The sequence below is a fragment of the Cydia pomonella genome, chromosome 4, assembly GCF_033807575.1.
Source record: "Cydia pomonella isolate Wapato2018A chromosome 4, ilCydPomo1, whole genome shotgun sequence".
NCBI classification, from domain to species: Eukaryota; Metazoa; Arthropoda; class Insecta; order Lepidoptera; family Tortricidae; genus Cydia; species Cydia pomonella.
Window position 1 is genome coordinate 10,394,465 of NC_084706.1, and position 19,548 is coordinate 10,414,012.

General features: G+C 34.5%; 1 protein-coding gene across 1 annotated transcript; it reads right to left on the bottom strand.

The window, feature by feature from the left end:
• Positions 1-5,340: 5,340 nt before the first annotated feature.
• LOC133517058 (lipopolysaccharide-induced tumor necrosis factor-alpha factor homolog) lies at positions 5,341-18,689 on the bottom strand. The gene is made up of 3 exons (XM_061850201.1): positions 18,532-18,689; positions 9,068-9,208; positions 5,341-7,861 (listed from the first exon to the last, which is right to left on the bottom strand). The coding sequence occupies exons 2-3, from the start codon at positions 9,199-9,201 to the stop codon at positions 7,759-7,761; spliced, it is 237 nt and encodes a 78-aa protein (XP_061706185.1). The 5' UTR covers positions 9,202-9,208; positions 18,532-18,689; the 3' UTR covers positions 5,341-7,758.
• Between the last annotated feature and the right edge of the window lie 859 nt (positions 18,690-19,548).

The following is a 19,548-nucleotide window of genomic DNA, read 5'->3' on the forward strand; positions in this document are numbered from 1 at the left end:
GCTACTATAATACGTGTCATCCACGATGACGCGCAGGTTTGTCAAATGTAATCTTTAACAACATGACAATACGAGGCAACCCACGTGTCTTCGTGAATGACACGATCTATAACATTGAATTTGAAACGTAGCTCATATAACATACCTAATACCAGTACACTGGGCTCGCTCATATTACTGTGTAGCTAATCTCCTGGTTTATAATCAGGAGATCGTGGGTTCAAATCGCAGTTCTCGTCACTATGGTGTTCGAACTTATATAAAATATAAAACATGTGACATTAACCAACCGTTACTTCTTTACACTCGGATAACAAAATACAATCATCCAATATTGACGACCGGTCTGGATTAGTGGGTAGTGACCCTGCCTATAAAGTCGATGGTCCCGGGTTCAATTTATTTGTGTGATGAGCACGGATATTTGTTCCTGAGTCATAGGTGCTTTCTATAGCTCCTATTATATGACCACCAATAAAATTGCGTTGGTACCCTAATTTAAAAAATCGCTGTTACCAGAAAACATTACTAAACACCAAAGAGTTAAGGGCTAAAATTACAAAAGTACCAGCTGTTTTAATCACGACTACACTTCAAATTGTATTCGAACACCAAATATAATGAATGACAACCAAATATAGTTAATGATCACAGAATCTTGAAGACCAAATAAATGTGATATTTTCACCAAAATAAACTACTATGATCACTTTAAAATGTACACATATTACTACCTACTACCTACCTACCCTTACAAAAACAAAATGCTATTAGAGAAGTGGGTTAGGTTAGGTTTGAACTGCGATCCTCACAGAACCGAACTGTTATGAAGTCTAAGCTCGAATTGGCCTTACATTCGTTGCCAAATTATTGCCACGTTCAAAGCATTCCAACCGTCTTTCATTGAATAAAGAAAATTGTCACATTGTCAGCGACAGCGCAGAAATGCAGCTGGCGCAGCGGCAGTTGCTAGCTGTAGCAGTATTTGTCAAATTTATTATAAATTTTGAGGTTTTGCTGCTGTTAGTCTGAATCCAAACGCTACCTATATGCAAAAAGAGACAGGGAGATCAGATTCGGCTGGGAGGCCAATTCTAACTTACATTCCGATGTCAAAACTTTGTCGTCATTATCTAGTGCGTCTCGCTATGTCCAATACATGTACTTACGAACAAGTACGATCGAAAAGCACACGCGAATGACAACAAAATGACATTATTTTGTAAGGTCGAATTGGCCTCTGGCTTACTATCGACTATCCGGTGAGTGGTGTTTCTATGTACTTCTATCGTAGAGTAATGACCTTGACTCGCAACGGTCGTGGTCATGGAAGACATTTCCGGCTTAAAAAAGGTAACAAGAACCAAATGACGCGCCAGTAAAAAGATAATAGTTTGTGATGACTCACTACCAGAACTCTGACTAAGGAAATCGTTATCACTAGCTTTAATTGTGTACGATATGATAGATAGTTTCCCAGGCGTAAGATATCATATCACATGTTTATCTAGGGGCTTTTTGTAATGTATAACAAGAAGACGAAATTCCATACCAAGAAGAATTTAATAACAAGAAGTTTGTACCCGATGTTATTTAACTTAGTTTTCAAGTAGGTATAAAAAACATGGAATTCAACGTGTAATGCGTTTGTATGTTGTTTGTATTTTTTTATTTTCTTTCACTCTAAAGATTAACCAACAACACGAGTTCAAGTTCAAATTGTTGTTGTTGTATTACAAGAACTTCCAGCAGCCTTTGATGTCATTAGATACAATACGTAATTATTCTAGGTAGGATACTTACTTATTACGAAATAATTACTTAATATTACTTACTACAATGCAATATCCTAACTTCGAACTTCAAAAATCGTTTGTTCAAGTAGGCTTAAAAATAAGCACTTTTGACAAGTCAGTAATGTCAGTATACAAAATATAAAATACCGGGTGTTTCCTGTAACAGAAACAATAAAGTAAACTGTAGCCTGTACTCCTCAAACTGACCAACATTTGTTCAGCAACTTTAAAAAATAACTTAATTACGTTTTAATTTTATTACACATTGAAGTTAATTCTAAGACGCAATGTATTGCGAATTTTGTTATGTTTAAAGCGTGACAAGCAACGTCAAACACACTGATGTCAGCGTACATTGAAAATAATATTAAATTTGTATGAAAAATATAAAATCTAAAGATTTCGTAATTTTTAAAAGTTGTTAATCAAAAGTTATGTCGTTTTAGGAGTAAAATATATGGTTTAATTATTTGCTCGTATTACAGGAAACACCCAGTATATAACAAACATTCATTTAATTTTAAACAAGATATAAATAAATACAATTGGTAACAATTAATCAATGTCAAAATTTACATATAAACAAGGTAATAAGTTTTAACACGAATAATAAAAAATCTAAATAAACATAAATATCAGATGTTAACTGAGTCCCAAGCAGTTTTGTCATTAATGTAATCTTTGGTGATTATAATAAGATTTACAAATCAATTTCCTTTTAATGTTTCTTAAATCTATTCATTGGAAGATTAGTTATACTATTTGGCAGTTTCTTGTAAACTCCTACACAATTACCTTTAAAAGAATTTTTGATATTTTGCAGCCGTGTGGCTTGCACTGCTGACTTGTCCTTGTTTCTTGTGTTAATATTATGTATGTCACAATTTCTCTTGAAGTTATTGATATGTTTGTGAACATATACAATATTTGCATAAATATATTGGCAGTATACAGTAAGTACATTAATATCTTTAAACTTATTTCTAAGCGAATCTCTAATATTCATTTTATAAATTGAAATAAAACATGACACTATGAAAGTAGCTAAAATACACCAATCTAGCTGTTCATAATCTACAAATATCAACTCGAATTTTTAGATATATGTGGCATCAATGCCATAGCAGTCACGTTGCAACAGTAAAGGTGAGCTTCGTATGGCAACTGCCGTCACCCTTTATAATTTATGTATTGGTATCCTACATTTAGTACATTTTGATTTTAGTGAAAACACTATCACTACGAACCTAGTACGAAAAAAAGATTTCCACTCTAATCATTTGAACGTCTAAAAATAATTCGAAACCGGCACAGAGACGTTTACTCTTGGGACTGTTCGGAAGCCATTTCACTGCGCAAGAAATGTGAAAGGCGTAAAATTTTGATGGCTCCCACTCGCGTTGCGCTTACGGATTTGCATATTATTGACTCTCGCGGATTGCCTTGAGCTTCCGAATCTCCCGATATATAGGATAGGAACTTTGTAAGCAGGCTAGGGGTATCAGTCGCTTGGTCAAAGCAGTACTTATCCATAGTAACGAGTTAAGTATTACAGATATCAATTACGACGGTTTGTCTAATTATTCGAGCCACTTGTGCTCGGTAAGGCTATGGTCTGCTTAAAGTCTCAATTCTACTGCGCGAAACTTGTCGAAACGCGAAGCAGCGAATTCAGTCGATCATCCAAATATCGCAATGTACCTAACGAAAATTGCAAGCAAGTTCTTGATCCAGCTAAATGGGGCTAAACGCTACCCGCGACGGACAGCGTGCCATGACGTCACGACAGATACATGACACGCCATCCACCGCGGGTGCCTGCCCGCGTAGCCAACATGCCAATCGTTAAAACTCCGTAGCGTAACGTAGTAATCTCTCTTTATCACTCTTCTATATTGGTGCGACAATGACAGTTGCGTTTCGTTCGCTACAGAGCTATTATTTTGGTTTTTGTATTAAATACATGTATTTATCATATTTTATCTACACACAATCATATCATAAACCCTCTAGGACGCGTTCAAAAATGCGAATTACAACCAGCATGAATATAAACTGTTTTGTTAGAACAAATTTCTTATAAATCTATGAAAATGTTATTATTGCATAAGTATAACATCAATAATAATATCGAATTTATAAATTCTATCAAATTTCGACGAACTCTAGCCACAAAGCAATTTGATTTACCTATATTTTAATATCAGTAGACATGACGTTTTGTTCAAAATTAAGTGTTGATTGCTAATTGCAAACGATTTTGACAAATCTCGATATCGAACGATGCCTATGGCAGTTGGAGCTGACGTATGTTTGCCTCTAAAAGCTTCATTTACCGCCATTTGACATTAATTTTATCTTTTAATTTAGCTTGTTTTGTTGTTTCTAAGCTAACCATAACACAGATTTCGTGTAAAATGAGTGATCAAAATATTTCGGAGACGCCATAATATGTGTGTAGATAAAACAGTATAATAATAATATATGTAACTGTATATAATTAGGCATTAAAACCCCGTGTGGTCCTATTATGAAACGAGCAAACCCACTCTGGTATTTAAATGTCTTTCATTATAGTAGCACATGGTATAGTACATTGTGCAAATAGGAGATTAAGTCCAATTTTGGATACGAGGGTGGTCATTAAAGGTGGTGGGAATTAAAGACCCGAGTTTGCAATATTCCTACCCTCAGAGTTACTCACAATGTTTTGAAGTGAAAATTTTAAGCGAAACAATTCTTAAATACGGTCACATATCAAACATTACACAGACCTATTCGGCATTCAGCCACAATTGAAAATTATGTAAAAATATTTTAAACGGCGGTTAAATTAACAAATTAAATAATATTAAACATAAACAAAAACATTAAATTGTTAACGTCAGTATTTAAAAAAGTAAAACTCATTTATGCACCTTGATTTGTATGAATAAGTGACATAATTTAAAGAGAACTATAACTCCCTAGAGAGTTATAGTTGTTTTTTTCAAAATCCATAACTCCCGGGGAACAATATAGGTCTTTGTTCTTCAATACACCTGCATGAAATAAGATCTTGTTCGAGCAAGTGTGATGAAAATAATATTTACAGTACATATGGGGCTACTTTATAGCACTAGTGCGAGAAGTAGCATATTACGTTACTGTGTCGAACATTTAAAGGGCCATATGTACTGTAAAACGTTGTACGATACATGTGCGAATAGGTAATTCGCAACTCGTGTCGATTTAAAACACTCCCTTCGGTCGTGTTTTAATTTATCGCCACTCGTTTCGAATTTCCTATTTTTCGCACTTGTATCGTAATGTACTATTCAACTCTTTGTTATGTTTAACTCTTTGTTTGTTGTTTGTTTGTTCGTTGTGTTATGTTTGTTTGTTGTTTGAATCCACTGCTTTGTAAAACAAAACAAGTAACTAACACATGGTTTGATATTGCTGTTTAGACTTTTTTAAATCATAGCCAATGATACATAATGAATAACACAACAAGCAATATGGAGTATAAAATTACACAACCATTTAATTGAAAATGCATTAGTCTTATAAAAAAAAGTTTATTTCACTCATGTTCAAAACAGTGTTACAAAATTTACCGCCATTGCGTGTCTAAAATATGAATTATGTTCGCTAGACTATGGACATTATCTGGCCGTGGAAATAGGACTAAAACGTGTTCAAAAACGGTAAACTCACAATTCCCTACATCCTTGATTTTATTCTTGGATTTGTAGGGAGGAATACTGCGCTAACAGCCCGTGCTTTTGCACAGAACTTGCATAAAAGTGTGGTACACAATGTCAACTGGGACAGAAGGCACCTCCAAATGCACGTACAATTTTATGATTAAATTTCTAATTATTCTAAAATGGCGACAAGCAAGTTAAAAAAAACAGTAAATTGTATAATTATTAGGGAAACTGACACTAATATAATATCAAAAAATACATACATCAGAATCTACTGTCTTGTTACATACCTGTCTAACTTTAGGTAGATAAGATAAAAAATATTTTTACCTAGACCTATCCAAAAGCATCAGGAATCTAATTAAGTAGTTGATGATGTTTTTATTACATGACTTTTTAGAGTTTTCTTCGTATTAAAAAACTGTTTTTTCCACCCCAAAAGAATAAAAATACTGGTACAAAAAATAGCAGGATTACTCATTTAAACATTGTGAACTATTGTAAATACAAATATCTTTGATTATTGTTGCGCTGTGTCTGATGATGTCTTGTCTTACGAGTTGTTCCTCTGGTATTTATATTTTTTATTAATACCTACCATAAACAATTCAACTCTAGAATTTGACCATTTTTTTCCGGTATAATACTTTACTATCCTATTATAAAATAGTGACTTACGTATATATGCTCGAGTTTTACACATCAGTTCTGTATTTTTCATTAAAGAGTAGGTGTATACCATATTTATAGAACAGGTACTTAGTGTTAAAAATGTGTTGTATTTACTCTTATTTATTCTTCTACCTTCCTTTGGAAGCGATTACTGAAAATTGATAATATTTATGTTTTCCACTAAAAGAACATTAAACAGTTTCGTATTCTCATTTCAATTTGTACTTTTATTTTAGTAGAAACATCATTTTTCATGTCAGTGATATTGTATTATAACGTACAGCTTTACTAAGAACTAGGTATACTACGGTGCTGTAAAGAAGCCTCAATGTTATCTAATGTCGCCTTTAAATGGTTTAGAAACACTAAGAATAAATTTATAAAAAACACGTCACTTGTAATACACAATCGTCTTTACAACGATCATAAATACAGGACAATACAAAATGTATTTGCTCTTAAAAGAAAAATAATAATAACATTATTTACATATCACTGATTTAAACTTTCACGATTTTTACACATTATTAACTAACATAAACGGGACTTAATCGCGTATTAAGTTTTAAATTTACCTCCGACGTTTCGAGGACAGCGTTGTCCCCGTGGTCTCGGAAAAGACTGGCTAAAGTTCAATCAGACATCAACATCTTCTAGCCGCGCGAGTTTTTCGAACTACCCGCACTTGATCTTGTTTATTGACTTGAACATTATGCGCACTAGGGATGTTACTTTGTCGACACACAACACTAACGATATTCGATTTTTCGACTGTCGATATTCGCTCTCGCTTACATAAACCAATGATTGGATTCCATGTGGATGAGATCCCCAAACCCTCGTCCCGATTGAAATTGCAATGTTTGTTAAAACTTAATACGTGATTAAGTCCCGTTTGTGTTAGTTAATAATTATTGACATATGTTTCTGAAATGTTTTTGGTGCCTTTATTTTTAGTCTTAATATCTAGTAATCTTAATTAAAAACATTATAATCTCGGTCTACATCAGGGCTTATGCCATTTTGACCATATGACGTGTACTGATTTTTAAGGCAAATTCAGATTTTGACAATATGATTGTAATCACAGCGCGTCCCGCTTGCATTGAGAAAAGGATGAACTAAGATTGTAAAAATCTGAAAACGTTCTGAGGGCTCTTTCCCACTGATCATCCAGTTTTTTGGGGGTAACGGTTGTCTTTAGGATCCCGTTTTAGTAGTATACGTGCTAATATACATAGCAACGTTCACACAAGCATACTATTTGCGGGATACTGCACGGATACTACTAAAACGGAATCCTGCAGAAAACTGTAACCGCTAAAAACAGGATGTTCAGTGGGAAAGAGCCCTTACGTGTTGATAATATGGAGACGTATTCTTTGCGCAATTCGATGGCATAGGCCACCACATGGTAGTTTTAACACTTGCATTAAAACTAATATGCGGGTAAGTGGTACGTGCTAATTATTAGGTATATAGCTATTTTAGCCATGCTTAGGTATATAAAATGAGCATGAAAGTGCACTGATATAGACTGACTCTATATATATAACTACGGAATCATCATAAAACGTTGTCTCAGTAATTGTTTGGTATTATTTTTGGTAAGTTCCGAGGTAGGTGTTGCAGCTTGGGCAGTAGTGGTCGGCATTCCTACAGGAATCCATGCAATAAGGCACGCACACGCATGGCCAGCAACTGCAATATAAAAATATGAAAATTTATTACCAGACAATACTAAAAAACTACATCTTAAAAGAAATACCTAATATATACCAGACAAATATTAAGGCTTATTAAGTTATGGATTGGTCATGTGGTCAAACGCAACAGCTAAAATATTTAAGACAATGGGGGTCAAAAATTGCCTCTGCGAAACCTCAAAAATGTCCGGTAAGGACAACTGCGGCTCCGTCCAAACAATCGATATATAAACGTAATGAGAAAGAAATTATCTGTGTCGGTTTGATTTTTGCGTTTATTATTTCGAATAGGCGTCTGTTTACGGCGCATTTATTTGGCCATTTTTAGCGCTGTTTGAAGTCACCTAGTTCTTATAAGAACAAGAATATTGGTAATATTGAACTCATATTAAAAAAATATTCATCTAGGGCCAAAATCCAGAGAAGAAAATATCGAGAACGTTTGTAAGGAAAAATGATCACTCATCTTTCCTCTTACATTGGAAATAAAACAGTACATTTCGATGCTAGTGCGGAAAGTATGTCATTACTTGAAATGAAGAATGACATTTCCGCACGTGTATCGAACGACGTTTTTTCAGTTGCGAAAAAATAAGAAAAACAACAAGTAGTTTTTTATGCATGTTCTTTAAGACAGAAACGATTGTTAATATAAAGTATTATACTACCTAAGTATCGTTATTTACGATTATTTGTGTCTCGTATATTTAAATTGTATGAAAACAATATCGAATGTTGCCTTTGGAAACTTAAAACATTTTTGCAGAAAGAAAAAACGCCTGTGCTTTGACAGGCGTTTCGGCAGCTATTCCGTTCCATTCAGACAACTTATTAAGAACGGTTTTTCAAATTTCAATATTAAAAAATAAACGTGTTATAATGATGAAGAGGTAAGTAATAAAATATGCTTATATTTATTATTTTTACAATTATTAACAGTAGGTATTTATGCTGATTACGACTTTTAAAGGAAACTAACATTAACACTCATCAATAAGTAGTTATGAATTGGAACAAGTGGAAAAGTAAAAAGCACTAGTTCTCGAGATATCTCGGTACTCGTGAAGTAATGACATAATTTCTGCACTAGAATCGAAATGTACGAGTACTATTACGGTTTGCCTTCTACTCGAAAAAGACAGTCAGTGGAGCCAGTCTATACAAGTTATAGGATATTAAAATGAAGGTACTAGGTACTTACAGGAACAAACACAGTAGCAATGCGATGACGTGTGTTTTTGTGGTTGCTTTATGATCTACCCGTGTCACAATAGAGGCGCGGCATGACGGGCAGGTGAGGTTGGTGGGTTGAGGACCGACTGGGGCTACGTTCATGTTGGATCTGCAGGAAAATAAACACAATTTTAATAAATCCAAAGTGGGTAAGCTCAATCATTAAGTAAAGTAGTGTTTTGAAACACTTGTATTTTATTTGGATTGAAATAGTTATAACACATAAGTAGTTATTTGGAAAAATCTCACTTGACTCGACCGATCGTGTAGTTAGAAAACAATTTTAGTGGAATGTATTTATTAAGCTAGGTACATGTCGGCGAAGTTCCACTATTCGTATGGTCCGCATGGTCATCGGGTGGTAACACATTCTCATCTTCATCCATTAGGATAGAAAAGAAGATAAGAAACAGACGTTTCACTTAATAACTCACTTGTTTATTTATTCACGATTAGAGCTCTTACACAGTCTAGGCTTAGCATAAGAATGAATCAACCAAAGGCATGCAACCACTTAAATAAACTTTCCCGCCCTACCCTTCCAGGTAGGACTACCTGAGATCACGCCACACCACCTGAGCTATAGTTGTTTATCAATACAATTCCCAATTATTAATATTTCCTAGATCGTCTAATGATAAGTTATAATTTAACAATAATGTTTATTTAGTACAATAATATTGTGATTATTTTAATTAAACATGATCAGCTTCTCATATAAAAGTTATAATTAAACAGTCAATTGACTACGCCTCCTTTAAATCAAATATTTTTTATATTAATTCGTAACTATCGATTTTAGATTATTAAAATCTAATTAAAATTAAGTATTTAAAAATATGCATATAAACAAACATCAAGGATTGCCGCCCACATACATTACATATATTTATTTTATTTTAATTGTTTGGCATACAAATGTTAGAGGAGGCACATTTTTTTGACTTTTAAAAGCTTTAAATTTTACCTCCAAATTTAAGACTAAAATTCTAAAACAAATGAAAAAAGTTTTTTTTTTTGTAATATGTAACACTTATACAAGTGATTAGTTTTACTACATTTAATATTATGCATTTTAAGGTTATGGCTATTGTAGAAAATAAAAGTATTTTAATATAACTCACTGAATTATACGGCTACCTACACATGTTTTAAAGATGACAAGTATGACAACTAAGCAGTAACCAATATTGTTGTGAATTTAAGCTTCGAGGCGTAAACTACAAAACTCGATTCGCGATTGCTGAGTCTAGAAGCCTTGAACCGTAAATCCTCGACCGTATAAGCCTCAAATTCGCGTTACTGCTTACGATCACAGAAACCTCGAGTCTTTAGGCCTCATGCTTTAAAGCCTCCTAAGCTTTGAATGTTTAAGTCTATAAGGTTTAGAGCATTTAAGTATTAAAGATTCTAACAAATTACATAGATCAATTTATGCCATATTTGATAATTATACAGGGTGCCCGTGAGGAACCCGAGAGATTTTAACAGCGTAATCCTGAGGTCATTAGAATTAAAAAATATTTTTTTTTTTTTGTGAAATAGGGGAAAAAAGAATAAAATAATTCGTACTTAATCGCATTTTGGTTGGTAAAATATCAATTAAAGTGGGTAAACGATACCTCTAAACATAAAGTTTAAGTTTTTTTTTTCGACTGCAGATCAATTTTATAAGTGACATCAGTCTTTTTGCGATCTGTTAATCACTACACCTAGACATGACTACAAAGTGGCAACGTACCTTGTTGGGTTCATAATATACTTAAAAAAAAACCACGATAATACTTTCTGCCTAGAACGCTCATTGTTTGAGCTCTAATGCTCTACTTAGGCCTTCTAGGTTCGAGGGGCTTGGGCTATGAAGCCCGGGTCTTAAAGACTTACTCTTAAGAGCTCATAAAAAGCTTGAGTCGTTAAGATTCTGAACCGTTTTTGAGCTCAAACCTTCAACGCTTAAGTCTTCAAAACTTAAACCTTCAAGGTTTGCGAGTCTTTAAGGTTTCAAAGTCTTCAAGACTAGTCTTTTAACAGCACTAGTAACTAAGTACTAAGTACGGAACATTTTATTAGCTTTTCAAAAATATAAGATGTATTGGTGTATTGAATTAAATAACCAAGTAATGATGATTTTTTTCAGCATGGGTCACTACCACTACGCACCATCATATAAATGGCGGTTGACCGTCGTCGACATTTCGTTATTTCTTGTCTTCTATTTTAATGATCAATTTGTATAATTGTGATTGGACGTACTATTATTGTTTATTAACAACCGTTGTAGTCATAAATAAAAGTAAAATTTCCATTTTCGTGCAGCAAAAACTGGGAGTGGCGTGCGTTTGGTTTAGTAGTATAAGCGGTCAATGTGATGGATACCGGATGCAGGTAGTCCATATTTCGCTGGGTGTAAGTGATTTGATATGTGACGTAGTTACTAGATAGAGATAGACGCGTTGAGTATGTAGTTGCTAGATGGAAGCAACTGTTAGAGCATAGCAAAAGCATCTCATTACTTTGATTTGGTGACCTTTTTGTCATGAATTATTGTTCCATGAAAATCAACACGTTGAGTTTCATTTGTTAACTTATTTTGATACTTAGCACATTTTGAAATAGTTGGTTTATTCAAAACGTAAAATAAAACTGATAAGGGTTCTATAACTCTGAGAAATGTTAAATTGGCTTTAATTGCTCTGTTAATAGGGTTACAGAGTTCTCGCCTCTTCAGTTGATGAAAAGTAAGGTTAAGCAGGTAGCAAGACTGTTGTCATTGATCACTAGGGATATTGAGGTGGATGTAGGCTTCGAGGAAATCAGGGAAAATGCTGCAGAGGAGATATAAAAATCGGTTCTAAACAAAAAGTTGACCAAAATCAAGGCAAAACTTTGAAGTTGGACCCTAAGTTTAAAGGACCCAATAAGATCATATAGTCACATGAAGGTGACCGTTGTGTTTTAAAGGCTCTAAATTCAAAACGCACCTACAAGTACGCTCATGATAGGTTAAGAGATATGTCCGAGGGACAAGCACCCATTAACATCAGTGATTCTGAAATATCTGAACTGGTAGAATCTGATTAATAACTTTACCATATTGGTAAGTATCTTCTTGAGTCGCAGTCATGAAAATCACAGGGATGATTTTATGTGTCACATAAAACCACAGGGATGGTTATATGTAAAGTGATCACAGGGTTGGTTGTATAGGCTACAGGGATAGCCGGATAAAAGAGACACTGTAATCCAATATTTTGAATATTGTAAAAGATGAGAACTTGTTTTGATGGGTGCTTGAGCTCGAACTATTTCTTTTGTATCAGAATTATTGATATTTTCTTTTCTTAAGGTATTAGTTGCTTGTGTGAAATAACAAAAAAAATTGCATTTTGGAGTTTTCATTGTTCAAAACGGAATTCGTGACAAATACTTAGTCAGGATTGACCGAACTATGGTGATACTGTTCATGTATTTTCGCTGTTGCAGATTCACACGAGGACGTGTGTGACGGAAGATGGCCGTGTCGCATCCTGGTCATGATTATGGATGGTCAAATGACTCTAATGGTCATGAGTCTGTACTCATAACTCGTCGGATGTTGCTGCGGGATGCAAGCGCCATCTGTGGCGCTGTACGGAGTCTAGGGGAAGGGCACGAGAATGGCGAGAGGTCATTCTACTTCCAGCAGTTGTAGAGTGCGCTAGTCTCTTAGGAACTGCACCGCGTTTCGTTAGAAATACCTAGTTAATTTGTGATTAAGTTCTTCGAATTTCCCTCAATAAAATTATAAACAGTGTTTTCTTGAGTTTTGATTTTGATAGTTAAATACAAGTAACATGTCCGAAAGCATATTTCATGAACTGCCAGCATACTAGTTAAACTGTGAGGCTATTACATTGAGGTACTACGCCCCCGGCCTTAGGCCATCTTATTGTTTATTTATTTAAGTTTACAATTGTACCTTAAAAATCTGTACACTCCTTTTTTGAAGAACTTCATACTGTAGACCCTCGGGAAAACCTCGGCAGATAGCTCATTCCACAACCGTAGCGTGCGCGGGAGGAAGTTCCTCTTAAACCGCGCAGTGCGTGACCATTTAGGTTCTAGGGTGTGAGGATGAACACCCTGCCGACGGCGGGCGGTGCGGTGATAGAAAGTAGCCGTGGGCATCATGTCAAACGATTCTTCTGAGCACAGCCCATTGTACAAGTGGTAGAACACACATAAGGAGGCAAAGTCTCTCCTTAGACTTAAAGGTTCAATACCGCTTGTGAGTTGGGATCGACAACGGCGACGACGACGACGGGTCATTTTCCCGTTTTTTAATATACTTAGTCGTATTTTTGGTTCTAACGTTTGAGGCACATTTTTTTTCGAAGCGATTATTTCCGAAAATAAATAAGTTTATCAAAAAATGGGTGTTCAATACCCCCCTATTCGTTTCAAATTACCTATCCAATGACACCCAAAAAAAAGTTATCCCCATTTTATGTCTAGGGGTGGTAGGTACCTTAGTTTTTTTCTAGTTTTTATATTTACCACTTTGCCGCCGTGATTTATTTATATCTACGAGCAAAGCCGCGGACAGAGAGGCAGACAGACGGCCATGCCGAAACGATAAAGGTTCCTAGTTGACTACGGAATCCTAAAAATGTTAGTCGCATAAATGTTCCCCTGAGTTCAGTGTTGTCTACATCTTATTGACTGAGTGGCCTAAGAGCCGCTATTTATTAGGTATACAATGTTCGTTCCAATTTTCCCCGATTCAAGTCTGCTACTTTTAGGACTAAAACTTTATGTTCAATTGTTAATTTACCAACCACTTGATATAAAATATTGAGTTACTGAAACGAGAGTACTTGTACCTAGCTAACATAGCAATTTTTTTGGCTAACAAATTCCAATTGAGGTTTTAACTATTTAACGAGTTATGTCACTAAATGTACCTAATTGCTTCTATTAAGGACGGGATAAGAACATTTGCTCTATTAAAATGATCCAGCTGTAACCAACCCACTAAAAAGACAAGGTCACGGTCAATTTTAGATGCGCGATACGCGGCGCCTCTCGAATTCTCAACACACACGTTTTAGAGAATGTAATAATACTGGTATTTCAAGGGGGTAATAAGCTTAATTAAAGATAACAAAGATTAGACCTATAAGAAAGACTATTGATGATTATTGGGAGGAGGGGTATAATCAGGATCCCTAGTTAGTCTAAGGGGTGACAGGACTAAAAAGGTTAGGAACCACTGCTCTAAAATATATTTGTTCTAACAATACAGTATTAATCATTATGAAAGAATATAAGTTAGTTATATCTTTCGTAAAAAATAAATCAAGTGGGATAGGGCTAAACGGTAAGAAAAGTAACAGCGCAGTCACTGTAGCCTATGTTTTTTTTTAATACGACGTCGGTGACATACAAGCATACGATGGTATTTGTTTATACCAAAAGGTGGCAAACAATAAAGTTTACGCCCCACCTGATGGTAAGCAATCACCGTAACCTATGTTTTTCTTTACTACGTCGGTGGCAAACAAGCATACGGCCCGCCTAAGTACTGGCCTTACACCTAAGCAGTCACCATGGATTTAAAACTACAAACAAGGCGCACGATTCTCATCTTCCCTGTTTCCTCAGGCCGCCCGCACAGTTCTGGCTAACACACAAGTTTTCTCTCCTGTGGATAATAGTTTACAACTTGTGGGCATGTAGTTAATGATTTTATCATACTAATCCAAATAAAAGGAGTACCTTTTCATCTGGATAAGGATTAAATACGAAAATGAACCTTTACACCCCTTAACTTTTGGGTAGGTATGTTTTCGGAAAAGACAGGGAACACAGGTTTATGTTTGGGCCAGATTGAAAGTGACATCAGCATCATAATTCATCAGCAACGCTGCTGCAGTCGCTATCCAACTGAAACCTTTCCTCCAATAATTATGCTTCTTATTTAAGTGGTCTTGATTGTTTTCTTTTTGTAACCTTATAATTTTGTCAATTAAATTAGTGCCATAAAAGTAGCTACGAGAAATTTGCCTTTTACATTAGTAGTGTAGTTATTTATATTGTAGGATCAATAATCAATTGAATCTACTTATTTGATAACTTGTCTTACTCATTATGAATTACACCTTAATTGAATAGATTAGATAGGAAATGACACGCTTTTACATACAAGAAGTGGTAACCGATATTTCCACATAAAACGTTAGTCATCAACGACTGTTAATCTAAATTCTAGCTTATTTTTCCATATTGGGTTTATTGGCCCAAAGACATCTGGCCCAGGATTCAATATATGTATTTCCTATAAAACTTGGTTACAACATTTACATATGTAGATGAGGTATCAGGTGTTTTTTATTTTATTTCACCAGACCAAGCCGAAAAATTTACGTGATATTTATTAATCTTTACTACACTGACATGCCTGATTTGAGATACAGTTAGGTATACTATACTAATAAAAATTTGCATCCTAAGATTGTTGGGGCCAGAGATTAGTTATATTAATTTATATAATTATATATGGCCGACTACCTAGTCACGTGGATTATACATATCATTTATATTACACTATAATATTTTATTTCTTCGTGATTGATTACAGTTGTTTATTGAGAAGAATTCAAGGGTCAAAGTAATTAATGCTAACAATATCATACCACCACCCCTCAACCTTCGAAGTCTGAACAAAAAATACCTCTGCAGTGTATACCAATTATAATGGTCATTTCAGGAGCCGTGAATTTATCAAAATCGTATCATACCTTCTCTTCTTCGTTCACAATGTTTTGTCTTTCACAAACAAAACTCAAATGATATCGATCAAGAATTTGTTTTATTAGACTTAAATCGACCGGAATATAAACAGTGATTATCTTTTATATTGTTTTTGAACTCCCGATAGTTCGACGCAGTTACATGCATCTCATTCACGGGTAACTGGTGTCAAAGTTGTGTAGACCGCGCTCGGTCTACCCTCATTCGTGCGCATCGGCTGCGTTCGCTTTCAACGTTACCACTGGTCGCGTCCACACTTGTTAGTCTTTCCAAGCACGCCACACTCACAGTGACACTGCGCGTGATAGCTGACTCGCGAACGTCATTGTTCTTGACCGCAGCGAAGTGTTCTTTGATTCTACAGGCAATAGTGCGCTAGGCAATAGTGCCCAATTTACGAACTTCCACAGCTGCACTTAACTTTGTACACACCAGGTATCTCCAGAGGAAAATTGTCTTTAGTCGACCGCAAAAATTGTGCAATTTTCCTATGCGGGGTGAAGATAGTTTTTACAGAGTAGTTATTGAGTATTTTCAAATCAAGGGGGTGACAGATAAGATCTTAAAGCATGGTTCCATTTTTATCGCTTGTCACTATGCCCGTCACTTTCGCACTTACATACGTTAGAAGGTGACAAGTATGGTGACAAATGATAAAGAGCCGACCATCTTAGCCCTACTGGACGGCAACAGGATTAAACTACGTGGCTACGAAATCGCAAAGGCGTGGTTTAGGCGCGGTCAGTTACCTAATTAACGCCATAATTATTAATATTAATATGGCAGTTAGTTAGTATTTTGCAGTATTACGAGCATAATTGAATTTAAAAAAAAAACTTTATTTAGCTACATGATAGCTCACAACTGCTTACAAGTAATAAATGATACAAGGTGAACTTACCATTGTAAATAATTTGTACACAAGTTTTAAGGTAAATACAATGAAACATTGAGTAAGCGTCATCTGATCCCCGTACTAGTAAAAACTGTATCACGGTGGATCAGGATTCCCCTTGTCGTTGTTTACATTAATGTGTAATTATTATAACTATTTAATATTAATATAACATGACTTTTCTATCGTTAAATAAATACCACTGGTATCTTGTTAACCTTGTTGCCAGCGCGGCGTGTAGATAAACAGGAAGATGTCTTTATTTGTGTTCCGATTAAATATGTTTTATTGTAATAAAAGTAAAAATAGTAATACATAATGCAAATCACATGATTTGTTTATAACTGGCTCAATTGTTACATAGTTTATATGCTAAACAAATATTTATTTTACGTAAACTGTCGCCATGACAGTAAAAGTACCTATATAAAAAATAGTTACAAGTTTGTTGTTTGCCTCTCTTTTTTACGATTTTTTTAGACAGAAGCCTACCACGATTATGACCATAGAGAAATAGTTAAGTAAGCTCAGAGTGCGTAATTCATACATCAGTTTACTTAATTAATAAATAATAAGTTGAATGTGTTATATAGTAAAACGTATTATTAATAAGTTATGAACTCGCTTAAAACTTAATAGTTAGTTAAGCTTAGTTTCTATTACAAATAAGTAATCGCAAAGCTTGCTAAAAACATACTTAATTACTGAGTTTTTAACTATTTATTGAGTAAGCATAATACTTATTTCTCTATGTTTTAACGAATTTCTCGATAGATTCCCGAGTACCTCTAAGGTTTACAATTGAATTACTTTGTGCCCACGCTAAATTGGTGAAATAAAAAAATATACTAATCCAGGGCTTAAGCTTAGTACTAACAGCAAAACACTTAGGTGAGCAATAACAGCAATACATAGTCTTTGTCTCGTTATAGTTTATCCGCGGTTTATCCAATGGTTAATTAACATATGTGTGTCAACACTGTTACAGGTAGGTACTCAATAAATAGATCGATACACTTGAAAAAGCGACCATAAAAACTATGGTGACCAAGTACAAATAACCTAAAACAAACATCATTAGATAGTTAGATGTTATCTGTATACAAGCATTGGCCTGTGTCGTGCCAAGGTCACTTGTCTTATTGCCTGCTTTCCAGTCGTTTTAAAAGGTAAATGCTATAAACAACGAGAAAACATAAATGGTTTAAAATATTTGTGATCAACGAGCCTTACAGAAAAAATTTACTCATTTTTTTATTTAAAACTTATTTCCGAAATAAAAATACTTTGATTTATTTTTCAGACAGTCAAAGTGGTGAAGAAGGTAAGCACCTACCTACCTACTTATACAAATTTAAAAGGCAGCGACCGGTCAGTCACAAGACAACTTAATAAAAAGGTTAACTATAACAATGTATGTAAATTAAGAGATATTTAATGAAAATATGTCAATCAATACATACTATTATAATATCTGCTCTCTCTGCACGCCTATATAATAGCTAATTTAGTTGTTACATGATATAAGATTATGTATTCTCTGTATTATTTGCCATCTTAGGCCAATCTACCGTTCAACGGAAAAGAAGATGCTCAGATATCTTAAAAGAGGGCTTACCAATATGCCCAATTCACAATGAAATATTACTCGTACTGTTGTTAGAAACAATTGGCTACGCTACCAAACAACCGAATATAAAATTATAAAACTTATATATAAAATACGTATAATAAAATTAACTAACCTGGTATACCGGCTGTCACTACAAAATCACTATATATCGTAAATACTAGGTAATGAATGCCTCAGAACGGGCGCGCGCTCGTGGTGGTGATTTGAAACTAGCGGTAAGCCGTCGTGTTGTATGTCGGCGTCCGTAGCCCCCAAAGAGACGCACGATGACTCATCACTGACGTAGGCGTGATAATAGTAGTCAAATAGACATATGTATATTATTCGTCTTAAACTTTCCTTCTTGATAATCATATGTATTTTCTTTTTGAGCACATGGCTATTTAAGAGTTCACGTTGTGGTAATTGAAATAAATATATGAAATGAACACTGGAAAATGTCTTATCTTACTTAACATATTATTCTTTCACAATTATATGAATGCTTCTATGATTGTTGTACCTGTGACGTTCGTGTGTATCGTGTTTTGGTATAGTAAGATTATATATATTATATAGGTATATATATTTAGTATAGGGCAAAGAGCCATAAAGATAACCTAGTTAGTTATATACTGTAAAAAGAGCTTAAGTAATTTTTGACATGTACAAAAAGGTGACGTATTAAGGTTCAATGTCAAATGACATCACTAAAATAGCAATGGCAATAAAAAATATTAGACGGTAGGGATTGTAACGAGACAGATGTCCTCAGCCATCGTTAATTAGAGACATAGGGACATATAATTGTATATAGGAATACTTTTGTTAATACTGAGCTGGATAGGAAATCAAATATCACAAAGGGTTCATTGACATTATTAATTAAACAATTTAATGTTTGAATCTATGCGGGATAGTATTAAATAGGCTGGGATTGCAGAGAATTTCATAGGAAGACTAGTCTCTTCACATAAGGTTGAAACATAATCATGTAAAACGAAGTTATGTATGTAACTTTTGCATAGATGATTTCTGAACAATTGGAAACTTAATTATGTTAATTACTATAAAACTAGAGAATCATATTATGTATTTACCCTGAAAATTGTGTTAAGTATGAAACTGAAACTCCAAATAAATAATATTA

Coding starts and splice junctions, on each gene's coding strand:
- LOC133517058 (XM_061850201.1), bottom strand. CDS start 9,201: ATGAACGTAGCCCCAGTCGGTCCTCAACCCACCAACCTCACCTGCCCG. Junction 7,862..9,067: donor TTGCTACTGTGTTTGTTCCT/GTAAGTACCTAG, acceptor TTTATATTGCAG/TTGCTGGCCATGCGTGTGCG.